General features: G+C 38.4%; 1 protein-coding gene across 1 annotated transcript; it reads left to right on the top strand.

The window, feature by feature from the left end:
* Positions 1 to 1,733: 1,733 nt before the first annotated feature.
* LOC122661649 lies at positions 1,734 to 14,826 on the top strand. Its single transcript, XM_043857118.1, has 3 exons — positions 1,734 to 1,957; positions 2,976 to 4,848; positions 12,651 to 14,826. The coding sequence occupies exons 1-3, from the start codon at positions 1,902 to 1,904 to the stop codon at positions 14,730 to 14,732; spliced, it is 4,011 nt and encodes a 1,336-aa protein (XP_043713053.1). The 5' UTR covers positions 1,734 to 1,901; the 3' UTR covers positions 14,733 to 14,826.
* Positions 14,827 to 21,757: the final 6,931 nt, after the last annotated feature.

Below are 21,757 nucleotides of genomic sequence, written 5' to 3'. Positions count from 1 at the left end.
TTCTTGTAATGCATTATAAACATAGAATGTGTATTCCAATAATTCATACCAAACGAAGCCTTGGAATTGTTGTAGAGTGTGGATTGAGGAAACAGAAGAAGGAAAACACAAATAATTATCCATTTTACTCCTCAGTGATTTGAACAATTTCTAAAATGTTTTAGCTTCAAATATTATTGAAAGTGCAAGAAAAATAGAATAGAAAAGTAATAAGAAAAAGGGAAGCAACAAAATTGATGTGGACCCATTATTTAACCTCTAAATTAGATCAACCTACTCTATGTAACCCCTCTACATAGTATTAGTTTTAAAATTAGGTCAACCTACCATTAAGTATGTTATGAAAGAGTGAGGCTATGTAATGCGTGCATCGTGGTGTATAAATACCTAAAAATATTGGTATAACAAAAGATTCATTAGCATAAAATAACAAAAAATACAAAAGTATATAGATTTATACTTTTAGTAGAATTAATTTATTGAGCATTAATTAGATTTCTTAAGAGAATCATCACTGCGATAGGTAGTAGAGTATTTTCATTATGCATTACAGAGCCAAGTTGGTTATTAAAAGTTATTCACTAACAAGGATTGTTATTGTATTAAAGAGTTGTTAATTTGTTATTAAATTGCATAAGTTGATGTGTTTAGTAGAAACAATATTAAAAATAATAAATTTTAAGTGTATTAGAAAATTATTGGTGAATAAATTGAAATTATTAGTTAATAGTTGTGGAGGTCATCGGTTGATGTAGTCTAGAAGGAAGTTGGTTTCCTCTTAGAGATGCATTATACACCCTCTTAGAATCAGTAAACCCAATTTTTTTTTTTCTCTTATCAATGATCATGTGGGTCCCCTTGTATAACGTACTGATACTCACCAAAATGTACTCTTTTAGTTTATCTTCATTAATTTGGCGTGTAAGATGTAAATATCCTATCCGTGTGTCAATCTATCTCCCTTATTTATTAACAAAGGGAAAACCTTCCCCCCACACTAAAGAATGTAATTTACCTCACAATGTCACACATGGGTTAGTATTATTTTTTTCTCTCGCCTACATTTAATGTATGAGGCCCAAGTGGATGATACCTTTTTTGAAGACACCAATTGATGTGGCTTTGAGATTCCTCCCCCAATTGGCATAGTAAGAAACCATCACCCATTAATTAAAGGGCAAAAGATCTTTGTTCAGGAGTGTGGCCTACACTAGTACTTCCATGAGTTTATCTCTCCTCCTATATGAAAAAACAACTCTACACTCCCTGTTATGAGGAGGAGAGAGATAAATTCACGAGAGAGTTGGCATAGGCTACACTCTCGGACAGAAAATTAGAGATATTTTTTTTTAAGGTCAAAAGAGATTATTTTTTTGGCAAAAAGAACTCTATACGGGAGTGTGACCTACGTCAACACTCCCATGATTCTATCTCTCTCCTTCTCTTATGAAAAGACATCTCTATCTCTTTGTTTTGAGGAGGAGAGATAGACATATGGGAGTGCTAGCATAGGCTACACTCTCATACAGAAAACAAAATTTTTTTTTTTTTCGGTGTAAAAACTAAAAAAAGATTATTAGCTTACAAAAATATTCGTTATTACTTATTAGAGGGCAACAGTAAAATGGATATGAGTCCTAGTTTTAACTTTTAACGTGAAACATGTGGGTAGTTTGGTAAATTTGAGAGCTATACGGAAGCGAGGGCGGAGCATTTTTTTTTCTCTTCTCTCTCTCTTTCTCTGTCTCGACTTGATCGTTCTCCACAGCCTTCCGTTTTTTCAGGTGACTTGTGTTTTCTTTTCTGCTGTCTCTGTTCTCTACCAATTGCTCTTACTTTAGGCCGAAAACGAACGAAAACCCTAATCCACAAAGCCAGATGGTTGGCTTTATTGTTCAGAGATGGAGAACCTTTACCTAACAGCCAGAGCTGAAGAACAGATGTCCATGTTCTATCGGTAATCTTCGACTGTTTTCTTTTATCTTCAATGATTTTTCTCACTCTTTGCGGCTTTAGTTTTCGTGTCATCGTTCTTGCTTGCTCGTTAGTTTTTTTTAGTCTTTCCCTCCCAATCATTGATTTCTCTTTTACTTTGTTCTGATTAATTTCTGCCACTCTACGTGCTATTTCTGGATTGTTTTGTTTCCCGTTTTGCTTTGATTATATGGTTTTCTTCATTTAGTTATTAATGGATGTTGTTGAGTGACTATCGATTAGGAACCTCTACGTATGAGGTGATTTTGACTTCGTTTTAGGATTTTTGACCAGCTTCTACTGGTAGAAATGAACTTGTGGTTTGTGTTTTCATGTTTCTCTTTTGGTATTTTTTGCTTTCTGAAGCTTTCTACACTTGTACAGCATAGTTTGTCAAGATTCAAGACTGACTGTTAGCATTTAATGATACGATTAGAAGCAAAAATAGGAAAAGTGCGTACTTATATTATTGTATATACTTTCTTCCGTCCCACATTTACTAAAGTATTGACGTTAGAATGATTCAATATAGTCATCAATTGAATCGATTTGTAATTTGATGATATAAATAACTTAAATTTAAGCTTTATTTCTTTCAGTGTGGAATGAAAAGTAGAGATGATGTTATGCAGCAGCGATACTGAATTGGGAACAGAATAAATGATCGTCTGTATAATTCTACAATAACCCATCGTACAAACAAACTTTCATTAATTATTCTTTACTTTCTTTTACAGTTTTACTACAATTTTAATGTTTCTTATTTTTAGAAAATTTTTCATGCAACTCTTTACCATATCGAAATGTTGAGTTGCATATTTTTCTCTGCCTCATGTCATTTTGGAAATACTATGCAGTAATTATTAACCTGTTCTTTTGATAATTTTAGTGTCTTCCCCACTTTTCACGTTTCTGTCAGGGAAATGAGTCTGGACTTGTGTATGTCATTTAAACTAATTTTGTCACTAATGATTTTTTTTTTTTTTGTAATTCATGTACAGGAGATTGCTTCGTCCATTCAATGGATTGCATCTAGTTCTGGTTCTTTCCTGTATCTTTTTCTGCCTTGCTTTGTGTGTGTCATGTACTGAGAGGAACCATTTAGCATCACAAGTGAATGGAATGAGGGATCATTTTGATTGTAAGGCTTGCGGACCCAATGGTGTTAATCTTGATGCAGGGCTTACAGACCTTTTTGGTTGTGATGTTAATTCAAACTATGCTTGTGGCAACTCTCCAACATTCTCCAGTTTTAAGAATGTCTGTACCAGTTCTGAATTCTTTTGCTTTCCTTCAACATTGCCTGATTTTCTCCCTGAAGAAGATAATTTTAAAGCATCTCTTCTAGAAGTTCCTGGGAGAAAGATTGATGCTACATTACCTGATGGGCCAGTTCCTCATGGTATGTCGGATGGTAACTCAAGCCAGTTGCCAGACCATCGGATGTTTAAGTTATTAAATGGAAGCCTTGTTTCATGTTCTCTGAATTCTGGAAGTGGACTCCAGGACGTATCATTGCTGCAGAACAGTAGTGTTGGTTGGAATCATCATTCCTCCTGTAAAGGATGCAAACTGACTAAGAGCCCAGAGAAGACTTTTGAGGCAATTAGATCAGGTTCTGGTGACAGTTCTTCATCATTCAAAGTGGAGATAAAACCTCCTTTACTTGATTGGGGACAAAACTATTTATACTTTCCTTCATTAGCTTTCTTGACTGTAGAGAATACTTGCAATGATAGCCTCCTACATGTCTATGAACCATTCAGCACCGATAGTCAGTTCTACCCTTGCGATTTTGATGATATGTTGCTTGGTCCGGGTGAAGTTGCTTCAATTTGTTTTGTCTTCTTACCAAGAATATTGGGATCTTCCTCAGCTCACCTGGTCTTACAGACAAGTTCTGGGGGTTTCTTGGTTCATGCAAAAGGTTTTGCTAATGAATCCCCTTATGGCACACAGCCTCTGATAGGCCTGGATGTTTCTTCAGAAGGATCATTTGGCAAGAATTTGTCAATACACAATCCTTTCAATGAGACCCTCTATGTGCAGGAAGTTACTGGGTGGGTGTCATTCTCATCAGGGAGCACATCATACTCTGCAGAAGCTGTTTGTAGAATGGACACTCTTCGGGGCTCTGATGAGTTTAGTTATTTTCTGAGTGATATAGAGTGGTTGGACATAAGGAGTGGTGAAGTCGGTTTGCCATTGATGGGGATTAAGCCTAATGGAAGTTGGAAGCTTGGTCCTCACAGCAGTGAAACCATCCTAGAGATAGACTTCTCCTCTTGTAGTGAAGGAAAATTGGTTGGTGCTTTTTGTGTGCAGTTGCAGAGTTCTTCACAAGGTAGGACTGATACAATTATGGTTCCTCTTGAAGCAGAAGTGCGAGGTAAGGCAGCATATGGTGAACATACAGGTTTGGTTTCTATTTCTCTTGAGGCTCTTGTGCCATGTGATAGTGGGGAAACGATAGATATTGCACTCTCTCTGAGAAATGGGGCTCCAAACCTGTTAAGTATCGTCAAGATTAGTGAAATTGCTGATGGAGCTAGGATTTTCCAAATCAAATACATGGAAGGTTTATTACTTTTCCCTGGTACTGCTACACGAATTGCTGTTGTTACCTATACTCGTGCACTTGTTGATACTCAGTATCATGCCTCTGAGGTTTCAAACGTACATTTGAACTGTAAATTACTTTTAGTGACAAATGATTCAAGCAGTCCACAAATTGAGATTCCTTGCCAAGATGTAGTGCACACTTGTTCGGGACGTCAACCAAGTTCATATATTGGATACCACCTTCATCATGAGGACAAGTTTGGCAATGCAACAACACGACTTTTAAATGGAGGCATTCAGTCGTCAATGCAGGTAAAGCTATGCTGATTCTGGTTCCTACTTTTCTGTTTCTACAGTTCCATGATGATTGTAGAGTTGAGTGGTAACATTTGATTTATACTCTTTGCCATAATGAAAATAAAAATCATGTGATACTTGAAAGACGGTTCATGAGTAGAACATGGTAGTTTTCTGAAGTTGTGACATGATTACCTTGCCAATTCTTGGCTCCATTGTAAACCCATCTAATGATAGATAAATTTTGCAGAAACCATACCATAAAATCTTATCTAGAATGTGTACCAAAACCCTTTAGGAAAACCTCTAGTTGCCTGGAAATCAAGCCTAACACTAAATGATCTTGACTGGGGGTCATAATTCTACATCACACCCTAAATGTGGGAGATATATAAGCCGTGTTTCTGAAGAAAAACTGTATACAATTTGTTAAGCTTACATAACAGAATAAAGTAACTAGGCACATAGCCAAAGAGAATGTGCAGATCCATCCTAAAGGAAAAGGGAAAGGCCTAGTGTACAAAACCTAAAGCCAAGGGTATGGTAAACAACAATAACAACAACAACTCAGCCTTATACCAACTAAATGGGATCGGCTACATGGATCGTTGCCCTCCAACCAGCTCTATTCGAGGTCATACTTGATACAAGGCCTAAACTATGCATGTCTTTCCTCATCACTTCTCCTACGGCCATTTTAGGTCTGCCCCTGGCTCTTTTAGTTCCTTCAATCTGAATCAAATCACTTCTTCGTACTGGAGCATCCAAAGGCCTCTGTTGAACATGGCCATGCCACCTTAAATGACTTTCTTGTAGCTTATTATGTATCGGAGCTATTCCCAATCAGCTCTAATATGATCATTCTTTACTTTATCCTTCCTAGTTTTGCCACACATCCATCTCAACATCTGCATCTCTGCTACACTGAGTTTATCTAGATGATACTTCTTAATTGCTCAACAGTCCACACCATACATCATAGCTGGTCGTATGACTGTCCAATAAAATATTCCTTTTAACTTTTAAAGGAATACGTCGATCACACACCACTCCTAACACACCTCTCCACTTCATTCTTCCTATGTTAATTTCTGTGAAACATCATCCTCTATATCACCTTCTTTTTTTATGATTGTGCCCAGATACCTAAAATAATCACTTTGCGGAGTCTCCCTCTCAAAACAAAATAAACTCCTTCCCAAAGGAGTACGGTGAATAAAAACATAATAAACCCTTTCCCAATCTTTACATTGCTCCACAAGGTCAGGCTCAATGCACACAAATTCTCTCCACTTTATCTCTAGTTAATGAGTCCTCAATTTCATTGAAGATCTCAGTTTCCAAGAAAAAAAATGATCAAATTCATTAATTCCTAGGAATTTTTATTGCTCATTTAGTTTGTAGGCTGAATTGGCGCACCTAACTAGCCTTCCCTTCCCTCCTGTCTCCTCACGCTGCTTCCCCCTCCACCCCAAAAAAAATCTGTAGTGGGATTGTCCAGTTGTAACCCTGCTTGGTTACACTTAGCCGGTCACCAACTTGCAATGTGGCCAACATGGGTGGGTCCAGGTGGTAGAGGACCCCACTCCTAGCTTATCCATAGAATTCCAGCACAAAAGAAGCATGAGAACTAGTTGTAAGTGAGATTAAAATTTCATTGAATAACAAGTGCCATTTCAAATGAAAGGAGTCCAGTATTCCAGTAGCATTTTTGTAATTTTGGCTCTTTGTACTCACTTTTGAGGCACTTCCCTTATTTATTTGGGGGTGAAATTTGATCAACGAGATGGATGTCGGGTCCTCTATCACATGGAACCACCCTGTGGACATATAGCAGAAATTTTGATTTGGTGACAAGATAAATTTAACCAAGCCTGAAGCCAACCCTCTTGATTTATTATTTGGTAGATAATCAATAGATTTCCTTAAGTTTTTAACCTAGTACCTCAATTTAGTGATGTGTCTACTACTGATTTACACCCTACAGATCCATAAAGTTGTAAAAAACTAGCACATGTAACTTATATGCCTTCTTGCTAAATCTACACTTGTAATTTGTAACCTAGACCAATAATAGTCACAAATAGTTAACTGTGACACTGAACTGTGTGGAAGATGTGTTAATCTTGTGAAACATTAGATACTGTAAGTGGTGAATGGCACAACTGTTGTATACTGGCCTTGTTGAATTCTGTTATTATTTATAAATTTCTTTATTTTTAACCTTCTTTTACATTGATAGGATAATTATAGATAATCCTTGTTTTGAAAGTTATATTTAAGGCTTTGTTATGAGAAAGCCAAGTATCTAAGGCTCTCTTTGGTATCATTATTATTTTTGTTTTTTCTGACACAAAAACGTTTTTGTAGGTGTTTGGTATCATTTATGATCCTTATTTCTATTTCAAATAAATCAGAATAATAGATAAACCATAATAAGGTCTAGACCCATTTATCTATTATGGCTAAAAATTCATTTTTGGTCATTTATGCAGGTACGATTAATGAACATGTGCACAATTGCTTCTTAAGTGGGGATAAAATAGCAAAACTAACGAAAATTAGAAACAAAGTCTCTCCCTCTCTCTCTCTCACACAGACACACACGCTTGACTACCTATATAATATTATATATATTATATATAACAAAAGTCTTCCTTTTTATATTATATATGGGAAAAAGAACGCTGCTTGGTCGCATGGCCATTGTGCCAGCAGCTGAGCCAATGGCAGCGCACCCATGGGCATCGACTAACAGGGGTAGGATGGTCTTTTTGCGTACCCACGTGAGAGGGCATAGGGGGATGCGACCAAACATCGTACTTTCTCCTATTATTTATTATATAATATTATATTTGTATTATATTATTCATAATATAATATATAGTAGGGAAAATTTTTATCACTCCCCTAAACTTACACTCTATATAGTATATACTCAAATTCCCTTCTCAGAAGTTTCACCTCTAATTCCCCCCCAAAAAGGAACTCCTACCTCTTCTTTTCCCTTGATATTTTGAAATGGTCAAATGGCCCCTTCTCTTAAGCGGTTCTCATCCTCCGTCTTTCTCCTTTTTAAACTACTACTACTACTACTTCTTCTTCTTCCTCCTCCTCCTCGGAATGCAGCGAACCACCTCCTCCCCCTCTCAACAACCCCTGACCCACCCCATATGCAACTAGCCCCATCCCCCTATCAGCAACCACCACCTTTGTTTTTCCTCTCCCACTCCCTCCCCCCCCACAATGGACAAGCCCTGGAGGCCCACTAAAAAAAAACCACAAATTGGAAGATTGTAAGATTGCGTGGTGGGGTGTAGAATTTGAACCGAAAGTCAAAACTCGCGGAAAGTCACCTGTGCTACATTGGTCCTTGGTTTAAATCTAAGTCTGCGATAGACCCACCCGGTAATGTCACTGTGGAGCAGGAGGAAATTGAGGAATGAGAGGAGGCTAAGGCTTCTCATTGTCCCAAACACGTTGTTTCATAGGTTTGTGGCAGAGTGCAGACACATCCACACATGGGCATCAAGTGTGTCTCTATATGCACCTCGTCAGCTTGCGTCATGGGCTTCAAGCAGAGGCCGCAGTTTCGCCCCACATCCTCTTTGCGTCTTACCTGTAGGAACTTATTAGTGATTTCCTTGGAGTACTTGGGTCAATGCAAGACCATGTACACATAAGAAAATTCCCACTATTCTGGTTGCAATATCTCCATATCCCATGCCTAAATCTATATTATCCTAATCTAATCTCCTCTGGAATCAACCAGCGCAAAACCCAATTGGTGTAAAAACTTCAATCACCCGGGAGCTGAGGATCATCCAATCATCCAGGAAGGAGAGGAATCCACTAAAGTGGTTAGTTCACAACCTGGTGGAATGGATGAGCCACATGGTAGAATACTCACACCCTTTTCATATTTAATGGAGTTCGGGATGACTATAAATCTCTACATGAATGTAGCAAGTGTTTTACTCTTGAGCTTCTTCGTCTGCAACATCCAATTAGTCCCGCTAGGAGAAGTGATTTGTTGATTGCTTGACGCTTGCGTGACCGAATCCCAGCCATCGTCTCAAGCGATTTCACGGAGGAAGAAGAATAAGAAAAAGAAAAATTATAAAAAGGAAGACGGTGATGAGAACCGGTTAATAGGAGGGGTAATTTGGCCATTTCAAAATAGCAGGGGAGAAGAAGAGGTAAGAGTTCATTTTTTGGAGGAATCAAAGGTGGAACTTCTGACAGGGGAGTTTAAGTAAATAGAGTATAAGTTCAGGGGAGTGATAGAAATTTTCCCTATATAGTATTTATTATATAATATATAAAAAAGCCTCCCATAAATTATGAATAATATATTATGTAATATATTATTATATTATATCTAATATAATATTAGATATATATAATATATTATGGGGTGGAAGATGGTTGATGGGGGAATCCCTTCACCCACCAATTAAAATTATTTATACATAAGTAGTTACTAAACGAGCGTGCTAACTTGTCTTAGTAATAGGTTTGTGAGCTGATCTACGAGCACCCGTTTGGTTTTCATTTTTGATAAAAAATGGTTTTCATTAATGACTTTTTTTAAATTCTCCATGAACAAAAACATAAACGATACCAAAGAGAGCCTAAGTCACTATGTCATGTACCCCTAAAAAAGTTAAGCTTCCGCATTTATACTTGGTTTAGATTCCCAAATTTGCCATGGCTGAGTTTTTGAAGAATTAGTTAGAAGACTGGTATGCAGAGCCTGGAAACAGTTCAAGAACTAAGGAGCTCTTGCGAAGGAATAGGAAATTGAGGAGGAGAGAATGACTGCAAATAGAAGATAGGACTAGAAGAAAATAGTGAAGTTGTTTTGCGACATAAAACAAGTTCTGATTGAGTTTGACTTGACTATTTCTTTATATGTAAAACAACTAATAGGTTGAATTTGAGGAATTTATATTCTTTTGAATTTTTTTGTGTGGTTCTCAACCATACTGAGCAATGAATTCCAAGTCCTGTATCTTATTAATAGCTGAATAAGTTATTCTTTCTTTGCTTTAAATTTATTAATTGTTTATAGGGAAGCAGTTTCCGGGAGTGTGGCCTACGCCAGCACTCCCATGCTTCTATCTCTCTCCTCCTTAAAACAAGGGGGCAGAGGTGTCTTTTCATGTGGGGAAGAGAGAGATGGACTCATGGGAGTGCTGGTGTAGGCCACTCTCCCGGACAAAGATCTTTTCCCCTTGTTTATATTAATGAATGCAAGGATATATTTGAGAAAATCCTTCCATAAGGACATTAAAAATGTTAATTTTGTTCCAATTAGTAGGCCTGAGTACCTGACAGATTTAGTGGGGATTTCTGTTGATAAATTGTAAATAGTAGTAATATGTGATAGTCTTTTGACACAGCACTGAAATTCACATTCTTTGTTTAATTCTAGGAAACAGTGATTTGTATACTTGAATTCTTATATAGTATATTTGGCCTCTGTTCACATCTGTCTACTGTAACTGGTATTCCTGTGATCTTTTAATAGGTATTTTCTTTTATGGTTCATATTCCGGATTGGGTTCATCCCTCTAGTAATCGAATGGGCCAGGTTGTAGACATGAAAATGTGAGAACTCAACGGACCCTACCTCTCTGTCTGATTCAAGAGGTAGGGTCCTGTTGAGTTCTTACTCTTCCAGTGAGACTTTGATCCATTCCATACGATAAAAGTTCGAAGTTTATCCAGTTAACATAATCAGAATATTCTATTCCTATTCCATTCCTTTTTTTTTTTCTCCTGATGATCTTTTTGAATATGAAGAATTAATTACATTGATTCCGGGAATCTCTTCGACTCTTCCCCCTTGTGTATCTATCAATTCTTCCGAAGTTAGAAGAAAAAAAAAAAAAAAGATTCAATCCATTTTATGGATGACACAACCTGGATTGCTGTAGATGAGACATCGTACAAATCTTTTTGATATTTCTATACTAACAAGTAATAACTAATAGAACCTACTCTATTTAAGAGTTAAAGCCGAGACGTTCTTCAAACCAATCATATACTTTATCAAGATAGGTAAACCAAGTGGACTCCCTCTCTGAGAACTGTATATGAGAATTTTATCTCCTACAGCTCAAGCAGAAACACTAAAATACTGGTTGCAACAGATATGCAATCAAAAGTTTTCAACTTCTTAGTCTCTTATTCAATCTTCCCTGAAGATACAACGGAACAAAAATCTGGGAGTTCTTTGTGTCTGATGATAATGCCAAAATATCAAGGGCAACTGTAGATCAAGATGCCATTGAACTTGGTTCTTGGTGTGAAGTGCCTTTTTCTGTTTTTGTTTTTCGACTTCTTTTTTGCTTTTGATCATTCCTTTCTTCCATATGCTTTATTTTTGAGGCAACTGAAGATTGGATTTAATTCTCCTAATCATGAGTGAAGAGTCTGCATATTGATTCCGCTTAAGGACTGCAAAGCATTGTATCAGCGTAATGGATTCTCACCAATTTCGTTCCTCTTACATAAGAGCGCAACTGATTTTTCTTTCTTGAAAAAGCAAGTGGAAAAGCTTGCAGGTAATGATGGGCTCACTTGGGTGGGTCAATAATCTAGATTTGATATGGCTAATAATGCAAAAATCAGCCGAACTATATAAGATTTTCAAAATAATTGGATATTGATTCATTAGAGCAATCAGACCAGTAGTCTGCCCTGTCCTGAATTTTTACTTTCAGTTAATAAACTTAAGAAAACAATAATAGCCCTAAAATAATCTTAATTATATGGGCTGTAACTTCCAGAAAATCCAATGAACAACTTAATAACAGCAAAACAATGATGAGTAAACTGGTCTTTCTCTGGAGATCTTGCAGTAAAAACACTATACTTTGGTTCTATGGAAAGTGAAGTGGTAGAGAGGAGGATACAGTACTAGTACCAAATAAGCACCATTCTAGGGTGTATCAACAACCAAACCATATGGTTTTCCATAGCTCCAATCATTTGCTGAGAAGGAGATTGGCAACAAAACCTAGTAATTTCTTTCCGAAAAAAAAAAGAGAGGAAAATGTCTCCATCAGGACTATAACACTATTACCTAGAATGCTTCCCATCGTGCCCCGCACTTTTCATGATTTAGCAGGCTAACTGTTGGGTAAATGAAGGACCCCCTTGATAAGTCACATATCAAAGTGGCCTGTCTCAGCCATATTATCGTCGATATAGGGGGCTTTCTTCTTGGTTTTTCAATTAACCTTGAACCAAGTTCCCCTATTTTTCATGCAATTTTCAAGGGAACTAAATGACGCATTGACATATCAGATTTGTCTGAAATAGGAAAGATAAATAGAAACTAACTTATCCTACCTTGACTAGAGATTCGAATGAAATGACTCAGGAATTTAACTCCATAGTAAACTAAAACTTTGAATATGACCTAAAACAGAAAAGGGGATGTAACCTGGTGCTAATTCCTGCTTTTGCAGGGTCCCAGAAGGGATGGACTAGAATTGCTCCTAAACTTTGGCAGCTAGGGTTTTATTATAATATATATATATATATATATATATATATATATAGGAAAAGCGTTCTATGATGGAGTGCAGGGGCCATGCGCACGGCAGCCAATGAGAGTGTGAGCGTTGACATCTCGGGGGTGGACACAGTGGGGCTGTGTAGGGTGAAATGACCGCCTCATTTCCCTATATATGTTTTATTTATTTTTTAATGGTTTCGTACCTTTTTGTGATAAAAAGTTTCTGCTATAGCAGAGGTTATTTCTGTCTTCTAATGGTCATAGTGTGGTTTTTGTAAACTTCCAGTTAAAGGTATTGGAGACTGCAGAAGCAGATGAGTTGGTATTGAAAAATTGGAGGTCTCAGGGCACAACTACTGGCATGTCTGTGCTTGATGATCATGAGATTCTGTTCCCTATGGTTCAAGTTGGAACTCATTGTTCTAAGTGGATCACTGTGAAAAATCCTAGTGAGCAACCGGTCATAATGCAGCTTGTTTTGAATTCAGGAGCAATAATTGATCAATGCAGGGCTGCTGATGAGTTTTTGAAACCTGTTTCATCGAGTAGTTTAATTAATAATGAGTCAATGCTGATATATGGGTTTTCGATAGCAGAAGCTGCAGTAAAAGAGGCCTATGTCCATTCTTATGGAATGGCCCTTTTTGGGCCTATTGTTTTTCACCCTTCAAATCGATGTCGGTGGAGAAGTTCTGCTCTGATAAGGAACAATCTTTCAGGTGTAGAATGGTTGCCTCTAGGGGGATTTGGAGGGTCACTTTCCTTGGTTCTTCTTGATGGATCTAAGCCCGTTCAAAGCTTAGAATTCAACCTCGAAATGCCGATTTCTCCCAAAATTTCAGGTGCAGAATTTTTGTTTCACATTGAAGACACTAGCTCCATCTGTTCTGAGCCATTGTTGAAAGAACTGTATGCAAAAAACACCGGGGACCTTCCGCTGGAGGTGAATAGCATTGAAGTTTCTGGAACTGACTGTCAGTTGGATGGGTTTATTGTACATAATTGTAAAGGTTTTGCTCTTGAACCCGGGGAATCAGCAAGGCTTCTGATCTCATACCAGACCGACTTTTCTGCTGCTGTGGTTCAAAGAGATCTTGAGCTGGCCCTGGCTACTGGTATTTTCGTTATCCCTATGAAGGCAACTCTTCCTGCATACATGATCAATCTCTGTAAGAAGTCATTGTTCAGGATGTTCCTGGTGAAATTTTCTATGGTGGTCCTTGTTGCTGCTTTTGTATTATTTTTTATATTATACTGCTGCTTTCCCCAACCAGTGATCCTGGTTGCGCTTGATTACTTATTCAAGGCTGAGAGAAGTCCCATTGCTACTGTTGGCACTGCTGGGATATCTTCTCGTAAGCATCGACACCAGAGGAATAACAGATGTTCTATTTGTAGTAGTGTGGATGGTATGTTAAGGTCTGTCAGGGACGATGAAACCTCTAAGCTGGGTTTAGTTTGTAGATCTGATTGTCTTAGTGGCCATCAGGGACAAGAGACAGCTGCTCAATGTATGAAACTGATGCAGGATGGTCAAGGACAAAGTATCAAAATGTCAGAACCTCAAAAGGTAATGTCATTGTTACCATCATCTTCGGTACTGAAGTCTATGGCAGTAGTAGCAAGCTCTGGTGTACTAGAATCATCACAAACTGGTAATCTCACAGTTAGGGTTGGAAAAGAAAAGGGAAGAAAACGAAGGAAAAGAAGGGTTGCTGGTGCAGGGTTTACTGGGATGCCTGAAGTTTCTAGTAGTCAGAGTGGGAACTCTACACCTTCTTCACCTCTGTCCCCTGTCACATTGGTTACACAACACAAACAAACATGGCTTCTGTCTCCTGAAGTCGACCATGGCATTGAGGCGAAGGACCCAGCTGCTCGTATGGATGATCGGAGCCATGAGAAGGGACAAATGCTCAAAGCTGCTGGCCAGTCAAGGTTGTTGGAGTCTAAGGTTTCTACCGACTACTGCTGCAATAGTTGGTTACATGCTCAAGAGCAGCCTTCTGTGGTAGGAGAAACTAGTAAACCTGTTCCATTGCCTTCTGCTACTTTTCCATGCACAGTTTGGGATGGACCTCGTGAGGTTGGCTCCCCATCATTCTTAGTTTCAACTTCTGCAATTTCCCCGCCAGCTCGGGCTCCTGGATCCAAACTCTTGAAGGAGACATCTGTAAAGGCTGAGGAAAAAACAGGGTTCGGTAATGAGTTCACATATGATATCTGGGGAAACCATTTTTCTGGATTTCATTTGATAAGTAGGACTAAAGAGGTCTCCACAGTGATCTCCAATGCTTCAGATGATGACTCTCAGAGCTTCTTCCTAAGGGGCCCGCAGATCCTCATGCAAACCGCGAGCAGTATTTGAGTCTACTGCTTCTAAATTGCTCAGCTGCCCTGTAAGTTGTTTTCATCAAAATGCTTAATCATAAATTTTGAAGTAATTATTAGCTGTTGCTGCCAGCTTCTCTCTCTAGTTGCACTTTGTCATTACTTTGATGAGGAAAAGAAAAAGAAACAAGAGGAATGGAAGGGGCAGTTTTAAGAGAGAGAGAGAGGGTCCACCCAGTGCATGAGGCTCCCGCCACTGCAGGGTTTGGGGAGGGTCATAATGTACGCAGCCTTACCCCCGCTTCGCGGAGACGCTATTTCCCGACTCAAACCCGCAACCATTAGGTCACAATGGAGCAACCTCACCATTGTGCTGAGGTAGTTGGAGTAAGGGATGGATTCAAAATGTTCTCAGTATTTTTAGTCAAGGGTTATTATCGATCTGTTTCAAAGTCCATGCAAAACCCTAAAAGTGGGCTCCTCTCTCCAGTCTAGCATCATCTTGGTATTGGAAATTTGGAGTAAAACCCATTCCCACCCCCCCCCCCCCCAAAAAAAAAGTAAATAAATAAAAAATATATATATAAATATAAAAAAAAGAATAATAAAAAGGTGGGCAAACTCAGAGGCTCTCGTGGCTAGCAGATGGGAGGCATATCCCTCTCGGCCTTTCTGTCTGTTAATGTATTATTTTTTGAAATTTTCAACTAAGGTAGGATTTTATTGCAAAGAAAAGTAAATAATACAATACAAAATACAACAACAATAGCAGAGATAGACCGAAACCCAACGAAAGAGCTGAGGGTTAAGATACTCTTGCCTTCTCTCGTAGCACAAACAAGAACCAGTGGAGCAAAGGTAGACACACAACTCATTGGCAGCCTGATGCCACAAGGAACATTGCTGCGGTATGACGCCTCAACTCTAACCCAACCTGCCCTTGGCCTCGGGCTGGGATTTCTCATTCCTAGCTGGGACTACGAACCAAAAATTCCAGCCCAAGCCTCAAAGATCGGGCGAGGTTTGGATGAGCTCAGGTTTTTGGCCCATCTGAAACAGTTGTTACTTGAGCTAGGCTAACCAGTAACCAGATCAGCCCAACCAATATTTGATCCTTTATCCAATGGTTGAAATAATAAATGGGAAAATGTTTTCTGTGCCGGGGTTGCAGGCTGTGCCCAAACACATGGGGGTGGGCGAAATGATCGCCCCGCCCCTCTAATGGCGGAAATACCACCCTTATGGTAATCCTCTCATATCTAAGTATGTGGGTAACACTTTTGTGAGCTGTGTTTTGGCAATCAATGAACTGGGCAAAATCAGAGTCGGCCTTCTTGGTGTCTTGGTGGCAAGTTCTGTTTTAAAACTACGGGTTGGTGTTTACACTTCTTTTGGGGGGGGGAATGGGTGTAAAATGATATCGTGAACCCTCGGTGGTATGTAACTATGTATTTTATAAGCTCCCAATGAAATTTTGCTTCTTATGTGTCTGGAGAGATTTGCTATAGCCTAACTACAATGGCTTTCAGACAGCTCTTAACCTTCCTATTGGAACGCCACACATGGGAATCCCGAATTGGGAACCAGTGAACTTCTGTATTTTTGGTAGAGGGGAACCAGTAAAATAGGGTCATAGACAAAATTTATCTGACATGTGGTATCAGACAATTAATCAATCTATTTTATAGCAACAGAAGTTAGCATAGGGGTTGCTGTGAAGTAAAAAGTCTTTGAAGGTTCACTTCTCCATAGATGAACTTACATATCAAATTTTTTGGAAAAGGTTCTCTGAGCTGGAGGCGGAGACTATGCCGTCAGTCTGTCTCTCTCTCCTTGCCCAGTTGCCTGTATTAAGGAATCACTAATTGGTGCTTTCTCCAAGCCAAGGTTTAAAATCTCATTTTGTTTCGGTGTTTCGGTCTGACCGAAATTTCTGAGATACCGAAATTTTGACGAAATTTTGTTGAATATGGTTTTTTGTTTCAATGAGTTTTGCTTGGTCATTTGTGGGTGTAAAATGTCAAAATGATCTAGATTTTTGAAACGAGATGATTGAAATTATTGAGATTTTTGAAATTTCCAAAACGAGATGATCGAAAATTTTGAAATATTGCATTTTTTCAATTCGATATTGCATTTCATTTCGACTCGACCGAAATACTCGATATATTTGAAATTTTGACTGAAATGAAATGAGATTTTGAACTATGCTCCAAACCAAGCTGCCAGTTTGGAGAACTCTCTCCCTTAAATTTTTATGAAGTAAGTAATCAAACCAAATCTGCTGGTTCTCAAAATCTGGATGGTTTTCAGGAAATCGCCCGGTTTGATTCCCAAAAGGGGGCTGATTCCTATAACGTCCAGGTCCATTCTGGTTTTAAAACTATTCTTTGGGGTATATCAGGATGAAGTGAAATTAAAGAGACTCATTTCTTGAGAAAAGAAAGAAACAGAGACTTCATATACAGCTGGTGCGGATATTGCAAGTGGGATAGGGATTCATTACCCAAGCCCATAAAAGATCAAACAAGTAGTTGTGGCTCAATCATACACAATATAGCTCAAACTCTCAGTATTTCCTTCTCAGCGTTCACAGGCTTGGTCTAAGCAGGTTGGTGTTAGAACTTAGAACTAATTCGGATTACAAAATCAACACTTTAGCAAGTCACTGGATCAACAAAACAGAACAGTTGGAAAATTTATGGCTAACTACTGCTGAAAACTTCACAGATGAGTTGTTTTCCAATAGAATTCCAGGTAGACTTCCCCAACTTCCTCATTAGTGAGTTGGGTCAGCCTCGGAAGGTGCAAACACATACTTTAGAAGGTAGGAACGAAGGATCTGAGAAACATCAGGGTCCACAGTCCATAGACCACACACATATTCAATACAGCTTGGACTTATGGGAGCTTTAGGACTCTTTGATTATGGATGGCCATTATTAAAGGTTCTGAGCTGCGAGTTTGTAAAACTTCCATTGGGAATTAATAGTAGTTTTCCTTAAATTAATCTCTGTAGCTCTTTCTCAATTAGCATTAGTGGCCATTACCCATTAGTGACAGTTTATATATCTTTACCCATGCATGTGGCTGATAAGACCCATACCCACAAGTAGTTAGGCACCATTGTTAAGCACAATTATTCAATAAACCTCAAGTCCTTATCACAGATTTCATCCATAAAGAAAGGTGATTAAAAAGATTAGAGGAGACAAAGATGAGACATCACTCGCAAAGGTAAGAGATGGAGATTTTATCAGAGATCTCAATTCTCTTGTTGTGAAATGAGATGGAACTCTTTACCAAAAAAAAAAATGAGATGGAACTCAACTACAGTTCCCGAGACAAAATCCCCTTTTGATTCTCACCAGATTCAGCACTGAATACAATTGGGCTTTCTCTCTTTCATGTGGCTGCTTTAATTTTTTTTTGCCTCTTATCCTTCTCTTCAACCTTCACTGTTTACTCCACTTTCTATATTGGCCTCACACACACAAAAAGTAAATCCACAGGCCCCATAATCCCTACCACATTCTGAAAAGTAAAAGAAATATTTGCAGCTTTGGACCTGGCCTCTGTTTGGCCCTTTTCTCTACATGGGTTTCCTGTCTATATTACTACTTCTGTCTTCCATATAAATCTCATCGATATCTTTATGAAAGAATGATATACTTACTGTGATGCACCACCTTTCAATATCTTCAGACATTGATTGGTTGGTAAAACACAACCATTTGGCTACATGTTAATCTTTGGATCTTCCATGATAGGGGTTTTATTTCTTGATTATCATCACTTCGAAGGAGTTTGATTGAGGAATTATAATCACTAATCAATAACCCATTTTGCATTTTAGTTAAACTGTATTGATTTATAAAGTAGTGGCTTATTTTATTATGAAACATTTAGGGAGAAAAAAGGGCAGGGAAAAGTATTCATGATAGAGGGGAGAAGCTTTTCAAAGAAGGTACAATCATTTTGGTGGTATGAGACATGACTCCCATGTTCATTATTATTGGCCAATGGCCACACCAAAGCAGAGAAAAGAAGGGTTATTACATTGTAGCCTTTTAAGATTATAGAAAAGAGGGATTAGATTCATGTTCACCCAGTCCCCACTAATGTTTTATGGGTAAGCACTCAAAAAAATCCCATGGATTCATGACTATTTCCTATTGAACTGCCATTTGAAGCTGGAGGACCCAAGGCCAGAAGGCCCATAACCAGTCATCCTCTAAGGAGTGTGGGTCTTTGGTGGAGAGAGTCACTACCCAATAAATGATTCTATCTGTTTCTCTAGGGTCCTACCCTGAGAGAGAGAGAGAGAGAGAGAGAGAGGACAATTAACTTCTTTTCCTTAAAAGCCAAAGTTCTCTCTTCTCTGTTGTGTAAATGCAGAATCAGGTGGAAGAATGACATGCAGGACCAAATTTTTTTTGTGATTGTTTAATGAATATAAATAATGTATGGGGGATGGGTTTTATGCCACTTAATAACATGGTAGAGTATTGTTTGAGGTTTGGTAGGAATACATCATAGGCTGTGTTTGGTATGCATTCTCAGGATTTATTCAAGGTTTTGAACACAAGCTAGAAAATACAGAACACCCAAGAGTTCCAATAATGCATACCAAACACAGCCACAAATTATAAAGGTTGTGGATGAGAATGAAGAATAATTGGGTTATTGAATGCCATTCACTCTTATGAGTCCTCCCATGGGAATAATGTCTATTGGGCCTATTTGGACTCATTTATGGACTTGAGTCCCCCAATAGCATGCACTTTGCCTCCTACTCCTATTATGATTTCCAACTTATACTTAGAAAAAGCCAAGCTAGACCATCCATTGCTTCAAGTTTAAGCAGCATCTATATCCTCACTTCCTCAGTTGATTTACTACAGTTATTATCTTGTTCATGTAAGAATAATGATGGCCCATGAGCAGAAAAGGCATCTAGGGGTATTGAAGTAACTATACCTCCCTATCTAGTCTATTTACAATCATATTACTTTGGATATATTTCCCTGCCATGTGATGTGCTGGGGATGCCCATTTATGTACTCTCTCAATACACTTACATAGGTAGTACTACTAAATCTTAGGAGAAATGTAGGATCCCCTCCCCCTATTCTTACTCTGCTTCATAATTGGTAACAATATTGAAGAAAATATTGAGGATCTAGAGACTAGAATAGCTCTTGAGGGTGGACTTTAGTGCAACGGTAAGGTTGCTCCATTGTGACCTAATGGTCGTGGGTTTGAATAAGGAAATAGACTCTCTATGGAGTAGGGGTAAGGCTGCGTACATTATGATCCTCCCCAGACCTTGCAGTGTCGGGAGCCTTGTGTACTGGGTAAACCCTTTTTTTAGAGACTAGAATGGCTCTCCGAATCTTCAAAATTAAAAAGAAGTTGGGTACTTGGTAAGGAGAAAGTTTCCCTTCAATGAAGGGTTCACCTACAAATCTAAGGTCATCATTACTCCCCTAATATGGTGAATGTTCAAAATGCCCATCACTATTCCTTGACACCTATCCAAGTGCAATGATGGTCATTTGGTGAAGGAATTCCTCCGGCTTAAGGTATTAGCTGCTTCAGTTGTGACAGCTATTATAAGGAAAATTAAGTCTTGATAATAATCTAAAGGACCGAGTTTCCCTTCACTCATAGTGGAAAGAGAACATCCTAATCCATAAGATCTGACCCCCCCCCCCCCTATTGGACTGAGAAAGAGTATTTCGGACTTTCAACCATGTGGGTATGAGTCCAATCAGAGCATCAAATCACTTTAGATGAAGAGATTCTCTTTCACCCTAGGTGAAGAAAAACTTTTGCTTAATCAAAATGTATGTTTATGTCGAGATTCATCAATGCTAAGCTGGTTGCAGGACTATCGTACTAAGATACAAGGAAACAGCTTGGAACTCCATGGTCTTAAGGCTTAATTCTTTTCTTTTAAAAACTCTTAAATCATCTCTCTCTCTCTCTCTCTCTCTAATAAAAAGCAAATAGAGGTCAGAGGGTAATAGTGCTAGTGGTCCAAAATCAAACAAATTGAGTTAAACATTACTATCTTCCTAGTGCAGAAGATGCAGGTGCCACCCTATTCCCTTAATTTATCCATGGATCTTACATTAAGTGCTGCAACCTGTGGTCCAGTGACTCCATTCCAGCTGAGACAATCAAAGCTAAACTCCCTACTCTAAAGACTCTGAACAGAGGCAGACAAAGTTCATTCCCTTTCTCCATCCCCTACCTCAGTAGGGTTAGTACATGCACCCCCATCCTATTAAGTCACAACCCCTTTTCACATTTTTTTTGGGGGGGGGGGGTGTTTGGTAGGAGAAGTTTTGCTTTCCTAGAGCAAGTTTGTCAACCGACACACTTGGTCCTATGAATTATTGATCAAATAAGAGTTGGAAAAGATAGAAAGCACTCTTTAGTTGAGCCCATGTAACATCAGTTATGGGTTTGTGTTTAAGAGTGTTTTTAAGCAAATTATATAGCAAAAAACTACTCCAACTAGTATAAACTCTTGGATTAAAAGACAAGAGAGTTTAAGACTTTAAGATTCTGATTAAATAGATAGTTTGATTTGTAGATACAGAAGAAAAAAATTTACTTTTCCATTTAATAAGTAACATTCATTCATGTTTTGTTTTGATGCTTTAATGGAAACACATTCACAAAGAAAGAGAGAGAGAGAATCCTCTTCTCTTGTCTTATTGGGACCTTATTGCTTTTCTTTTAAGTTTTCTGGGGGACATTTTCTTGAGTTGGACTCAAAGGGTTGAAGCAGGCAGTTGGGCATTTGTCCCAGGCTGACCCGCCAAGCAATGTCCCCAAATGTCTTTTCTGATGATTTGTCTGTCTTCCCTTCATGGCTTCACACATAAAATGGATACAAATTTAGATTTGAGTAGGGTTTTTAGCTTTGATCTAAAGGGTTTTTACACTTGTATTTTAAGTCGTTGGATCAATAGAAGGCAGAAGTAGCGATTTTGACCACCATCGATCAAATTTTGAAGTTGAATTAAATTATGAGAAAAAGATTCCCAC

Source organism: Telopea speciosissima, chromosome 5 (genome assembly GCF_018873765.1).
Source record: "Telopea speciosissima isolate NSW1024214 ecotype Mountain lineage chromosome 5, Tspe_v1, whole genome shotgun sequence".
NCBI classification, from domain to species: domain Eukaryota; kingdom Viridiplantae; phylum Streptophyta; class Magnoliopsida; order Proteales; family Proteaceae; genus Telopea; species Telopea speciosissima.
The sequence above is the reverse complement of the archived record's forward strand: the minus strand, read 5'-3'. Positions and strand labels throughout refer to the sequence as shown.